At 62.2% G+C, this 6,414-nt stretch overlaps 1 protein-coding gene across 1 annotated transcript; it reads right to left on the reverse strand.

Moving 5' to 3' along the window:
- Window positions 3,189–5,434, reverse strand: DLX5 (distal-less homeobox 5). The gene is made up of 3 exons (XM_021388601.1): window positions 4,988–5,434; window positions 3,997–4,181; window positions 3,189–3,881 (listed from the first exon to the last, which is right to left on the reverse strand). The coding sequence occupies exons 1-3, from the start codon at window positions 5,337–5,339 to the stop codon at window positions 3,558–3,560; spliced, it is 861 nt and encodes a 286-aa protein (XP_021244276.1). The 5' UTR covers window positions 5,340–5,434; the 3' UTR covers window positions 3,189–3,557.

Genomic DNA, 6,414 nt, shown 5'->3' on the forward strand with positions numbered 1-6,414 from the left:
AGAGGCGCGGAGCGACCCCCGAGCGCGGAGCCCCACACTTACCGTGCCCGGCGGGTCCGGCAAGGCGCGGGGCTGCGCGCGTACACCGAGCCCGAACGGTGCGGGGTATTTTTCTGCGGCTCAGGGCAGAAGCGCTTTCTCTATATTCGTGGTTGAGTGAGCACATCCAGGTGTGAAATTGTTTGCACACCCCGGCACCTCTTATATTGCCAGCAAAATTAGCTGTTATTACTGTCACTGTTTAGTGATGGTTAGCTTGATAAAAAAAACGGCTGTAATCAAGACCTGGCGCATCTTTGCAAATTACAGATAATTGTAAACGTCCAGATTATGATAATAGCATCCTAATCCAGCCCGCGATGTAATTATTACGGAGTGTTACATCTGAAACTGTCCAGTAGGGCTCATTCAGCCATTATTCAGACCCTATTTTTGCTCTGCAAATGGGTTGCTGAGTTGAAAATGTACGATTGTAATTTCGCGGGGCACTCAATGAGTAATGGTATAGGGAGAGAGAAACACAAAAGTGAAACGCGAACGGGAGCGATCAAATCAAACTCCGAAGGACAAAAGAGTGTTTGATTCCGAGGGAAGGAGAGGAGCGGGAATTAAGAAATGAGCGAATCAGCGCTGCGCGGCGGTGCGGGGCCCGGGGTTGAGAGGCGCGGGGCGCTGACGAGCGCCGGGGGCCGAGGCGCGGGGCGACACCGCCCGCACTGCGGCTCTGCCCGCTGCCCGCAGCCGGGTGCGGGGTATGGGTACGGTGCGTCCCCCGCCGAGGTGCGGAGCGGCCTTCGGCGCTGCCCCGCACCCCTGCAGCAGCCGTCGGAGGTCCTTAAGGAAATTACAGCAGAACCTGCTAATCGTCATTAATTAAGCCCAAAGAGCCCGGCTAACAGGGCTACCTGCGGTTCGCGGGGTTAGCGCATTGGGGTGGTTCCCTTTCGCCTCCCGACGCGCTTTTGTGGACCCCGGGGACGATGGGCGCAGGGCCGCTCTGCGGCTGGAGGCTCCAATGGGGACTGGGGAGCGGCGGCTCTTGCAGCGGGGGGCCTTCCTCCGTGCGGAGACGGATGGAAGCGGTGCGAAGGAAGGGGGAGGTGTGGTCCGGGGCAGCGCGAGCCCTGCAAAGGCGCTGTGAGGTGCGCATCGAGGAGAGAGTAGAGGTTTCCCGGAGCGGAGGGCGGCTCCGCCGCCTGACCGGGGCCGGGCAGAGGCTGCAGGGCCCGGGGAGTCCGCTCACAGGCATATCCCCCCGCCAGGCAGAGCGACGGCAACGGGCGGGCTGCTGCGGGCCCGCACCTGGGTGGGAAAGTACGGGGCCGGGGGCTGGGAGCGGAGCGCGGCACCACGGGCACGCAGACACCGGGGGAGGGCAGGGGCTCGGCCCCCACCGCCGTGTGAACGGGCTTTGCACGGAACAAAGGGCAGGGCCGCGGATGGAACACAAGTTCTCCCCCCCCCCCAAAAAAAAAAAAAAAGCATCGTTGGAAGGGCGGCTCCGTGCGAGCTCAACTGTTCTATTCCCACCGCCTCCGCCCGACCCCTCGGGCAGGTCACTGCCCCGCTGCGGGCGGCCGCTCCGAGGGCTGGGAGTAAGAAGGGGGGGTTCCCCCCCGCCCCGACTTTCCCGAAGCAACACATCTCCGTCCTGCAGCCACCCCCACAACCACCTCAGTCTATCAATCGCGTGGCACGAATCACAGGAATCTGTAATCGCTGCCACATGCGCGGTGCCCCCGGGGCGGGCACGGAGCGGGGATGGAGGGAGGATGGAGCGGGCACAGAGTGGGCATGGAAAGGGAGAGAGGGCGAGTAGTGCCCTCGGAGCCGCGCTGCGGATGGAGGGGACCCGGGGATGGGCAAGGGAGGACGTTCCGAGCCGAGGGGTGCGGAGGTGGCGGGGGAGCGGAGTGGGGAACCATGGGGAAGACTTTTCCCTGGTGCCCATGGCTGTGTGTGTGTGCGTGCGTGTGTGTGTGTGTGTCTGACTGTGTGTGTGTGTCTGTGTGTGTCTGTGTCAGGCCCTGCGGCTCAGCCCTGGAGCCGCTCGGCACCCACAGGAATGCGGCTCCTCTCGGCTCCCCGAGCTGCCCCGGCTCCGCATGGAAGTGGCCGCCAGGAAAAGAGAAGGGCGGGGAAGAGAGAGCGAGGGGAAAAAAGGAAAAAAAAAAAAAGAAAAAAAGAAAACAACAAAAAAAAACCCCAGCCCTCCGGAGCCAGCAATCCGCCGAGCCCAAAGACAGCGTCAGACAAAGGACACTTCATCCCATCCCGTCCCATCCCCTTCCCGGGCTCCCTCCGGCCGCCGCCGGGCCCCGGGATGGGCGCTGGGCGCTGGGCACAGCAGCGTCCCCGCCGGAGCTGGGCTGCGCACCTCGCGGACAGCGGGGCAGCGGTCGGCAGCAGCGCGATTCCCACCCGGGGCCTCTGCCCCGGGCACGGTGCTGGCGCTCCTCGCGCTGCCGCCGCCCCCGGGCTCCCGGTAGGGGGAGGAAGGAGCGAGCGCGGAGGGACCGCGGGGAGGGACCGAACCGGGGCTGCCACCTCGGGGGGCCGGGGGAAGGAAGCTCGGGGAAAGGGGGAAGCTCCGGCTGCAGGTTCCAAACAGAACAGTAATAATAAAAAGAATAATGCTTGACTAGAGCGAAATGAGGAGGTGAAGAAAATGAAAAAGTCGGGATTTTTTTTTTCCATTTAATTTGATTTTTTGAAGGAGATGCAAGTCGGCGGAAGAGACAAAGCCGAGCGGCTCCGCAGTCGCTCCCTAAATCCTAAAGCCAGGACCGCCCGCAGAGCCCCGAGACCCGCCGCACACCGCCTCCCCGCTGCGTGGCACGGACCGGGCAGCGCACCGCGGGGATCCGCTCCAGCCCCGCGGCGCCCGGGATCGGGAGGTCGCCGCGCGTCCCGGGGGGCCTCCATCTTTCCGCCGTCCCACTCCGCGGGGGCCGGGGACGTCCCGGTCCGGGGGCTCGGCTCCCGCCGCCCGGTGCCCCGCGGCCGTGTGCACAAATACAGCGGCAGCCGTGAGAACCCCTGCGACGGAGGAACCCCCAGGAACGGGGGCCCTCGTTTTGCCCTTCTCTCCCCTGCGGCCCCACAAAGTGCCGCTCGCTCCGCATCTGGCCTTGGCTTTTCTTTTTTCCTTTTTTTTTTTTTCAGAAGGGGTAATTGGGGAACGCGTCTCGTGGTCGAAATAATTTTATTTTATTCAGAATATACAGTTTAATTCCTCTATCTACAATTATTTACAAGGGTTAAAATAACATTGAAAAAAAGTCTCTGGAAAAGTTGAGGTCATAGATTTCAAGGCACCATTGACAGTGTCCACAGCTGAGCCGAAAAATGTCCGTACGGTATAAAAAAGGGTTCCTTTGAAATGCAATAAGTTACATGCACAAGCTTTACACATTTTAATCTTTTTGTTGTTGTTGTTTGTTTGTTTCGTTTCCCTTTAAAAATCCCCCATACGCATTCCTTTCGTTATTATTCCTTAACAGTAAAACACAGGAGTCCGGGGAGCGGAATACAAAAGAAGCAGAAGGGTTCAGCCCTCAGTAGATCGTCCCGGAGGGCAGCGCCAAGGGGTGCTGTAGGGAGCCGTGGGGCTGCAGGTGGGAGCCGAGGGGGCTGGCGGCGGGGTACCAGGCCGAGGGGCTCTCCAGGTAGCTGCCGGGGGACGGGTTGGCGGCGGGCGGGTGCCCGTGCCCGTGGTGGCCGAGGGAGCGCGACGAGCCCTGAGGTTCCCACACCGCCGGCGACTGTGGGGAGTTGCAGGCCATGGGGTCGCTGGAGCTGGGGCTGTGCTCCGGGGGCATCTCCCCGTTCTTCATGATCTTCTTGATCTTGGACCTTTTGTTCTGGAACCAGATTTTCACCTGCGAGAGGGGGAGAGCGGAGGGAAACCCACACGGTCAGGGCCGGGCGCGGGCAGCGGGGATCGCAGCGGGACCCCACAGCCCGGCCCGCCCCGCAGCGCCCCGAGCCGCGTACCTGTGTCTGCGTGAGTCCCAGCGAGGCGGCCAGCTCGGCCCGCTCGGGCAGGGCGAGGTACTGGGTCTTCTGGAACCTCCTCTGCAACGCCGCCAGCTGAAAGCTGGAATAAATAGTCCGCGGTTTGCGCACTTTCTTTGGCTTGCCGTTCACCATCCTCACCTCGGGCTCCGCCACCTCCTTCTCTGCACGGGCGCAAGGGCGGGAGAGAGACACACGCAGACGTTAAGGCGCGGGCCGGGCGGCGGCGCCGTCCCGACGGGCCCCCGCGGCTCCCCCCGGGCCGCCCGCGCCGGGGGGCCGCTCCCTCCCTGCCCTCCGGGCTCCCCACAGGGAGGGCGCTGCGGGAGCCCCACGCGAGGCCCCGGCTCCCCGTGTTCCCCGGGAGGGGAAGAGAAGGGAAGGGCCCGGCCCGGACAGCGCTCGCTCCTCCGCACCGCTCCGATACCGCACAGCGTCCCGAGCTCCGCCGCGGCCGCTCCCGTCCCGAGCCAAGCGTCGGGCGCTCGGCGTGCTCTCGTTATTTTCTTACTTCTTCACCCCCCACCTATCCTCCTTTTTATTTTTTAATATATTTTTTTTCTTAAAAAGAAGAAACGCAGAGCTCTAAAATCGCGGAGCTCTCTGGCACAACCCCCCAGCCCCGCTCCGTTCCCCCCCCCGAGCAGGGAAGGGAGCTCTACTTGGCTCCGCGGCGCGCCACGAGCCGGCCGTGCTCCCGTCCCGCGGGGGGGGGAAGGCAGCCGCGGGGCCCGGGGGTGACTGAGCGACGGCCGCCTCCCTCCGGAGCCCTCTCCGACGGGGTTTGCGCTGGGAAAAGCGGAGCCGGCGTTGCACTTTCTAAAAACTTTCTTTCTTTCTTTTTTAAAATTTAAAATTTTTCTTCATTTTTTTGTTCGTTGTTTATTTTCTATCGTTTGTTTATTGTTATTTTTCCTTTTTCCTCGCGGCCGAGGAAGCCCCGTCCCCGCGTCCCTCACCCCGCTCTCACCTGGCTGCCCCGCGGAGCTTTGCCCGCGGCCGTAGGCGCCGCCGTACTGGTGGTAGGGGCTGCCGTAGCCGTAGTCCGCGTAAGCTTTGGCGGGGTAGGTGCCGGCGGAGCCGTTCATGCCGTACTGGTACTGGTAGGGGTTGAGCGCTTTGCCGTAGGAAGCCGAGGTAGGCGAGCAGTAGCCGTGCGGGGCCGCCCCCGTCGGGCTGTAGTAGTCGGAATCCGTAGCCGAGGACTCGGGTAAAGTGGGAGATTCCTGGGACGGGTGGTGCATGGCTGCGGCGCTCTGGAAAGGCGGCTGGAAGTCGGAGGACCTGATGTTGGAGACCCTTCTGTCAAACACTGCTGTCATAGCGCGGATCGCCAGGCTCAGGCGGACATGGCCGGGGGAGGCGGCTCGGTGCGGCGGCTGCGGCAGACTGCTGGCTGGGGCGCAGCATAGGCTTGGTTAAATCCTTAATTGCGCTCTTACGCACAGCAGGGTGGATCGGGTTCCATTGGCCAGAGCAATCGGGAGCAGCGACACCCTAACTCGTCCAACTAGTTTAGCACAACAAAGCTTTGGCTTAAAAAAAAAAAAAAAAAAAAAGGAAAAAAAAAAGTCCCATTCAAGCTCTTTTCAAGTGAATACCGACAGCAACGTCCAAACCGTACAGCGGTGACCGAACGGCTCCGAGATGGGGAACAACCCACGGAAGCCCCGGCGCCCCCCACGAGTCCCCCGGTCCCCGCGCAGCGCCATGCCCCGGGGCCTGGGGGGGGGGTCCCGTGGGGCTCCACGAGCGTTTTTTCGTGTTTATGAAAGCTCACAGTTCGCACTGGAACACACGAAGAGGGGAGAGCGGGGTGTGTGTGTGTGTGGGGGGAAGCTGAACGCTGTCATAAATTCCAGGGCACTGCACTCCGACACGTCCGGGCAGGACGGTGCCGTCTGAGCGCGGGGAGGGGAAGAGCTGGGATTTGGGGACTGGAACAGCAGCACCAAAACTTACTCTTGTTCTATTCCGAGTCAGTGCAGAGGGAAAAGCGTTCGATATTCAAATAAAAAGGGAAAAATCCCCCAGATACAACCCCACTCCTCCCAAATTATTTTTTTAAGGGATTCGCAGCCGCTGCAGTCCCATCCGAGACCACATAGCCCTCCGTACTCGCGGGCTTTCAGCCCCCCACGCCTCCCGGCCCGAACCCGATTTTCCTGACTTTCCGCTGTTTTTTTCCCCAGCGGTTTTTATTTAACACATCCGGTGGGGAGATCGCGTTTTCCGAAGCAGCCGGCCCCTGCTTTCCTCCCCACAATGCCCGCTTTGTTCCCAGCACACGCTCCCCGCGCCCCGCCGGGGCCTCGCGCCCGTTGCGCCATTTCGGGCCGGGCCGGACCGGGCCGGGCCGGGCCGTGGGGCCCCGAGCTCACCCGCGCTCAGTCCCAG

The sequence above is a fragment of the Numida meleagris genome, chromosome 2 (genome assembly GCF_002078875.1).
Source record: "Numida meleagris isolate 19003 breed g44 Domestic line chromosome 2, NumMel1.0, whole genome shotgun sequence".
Taxonomy (NCBI): Eukaryota; Metazoa; Chordata; class Aves; order Galliformes; family Numididae; genus Numida; species Numida meleagris.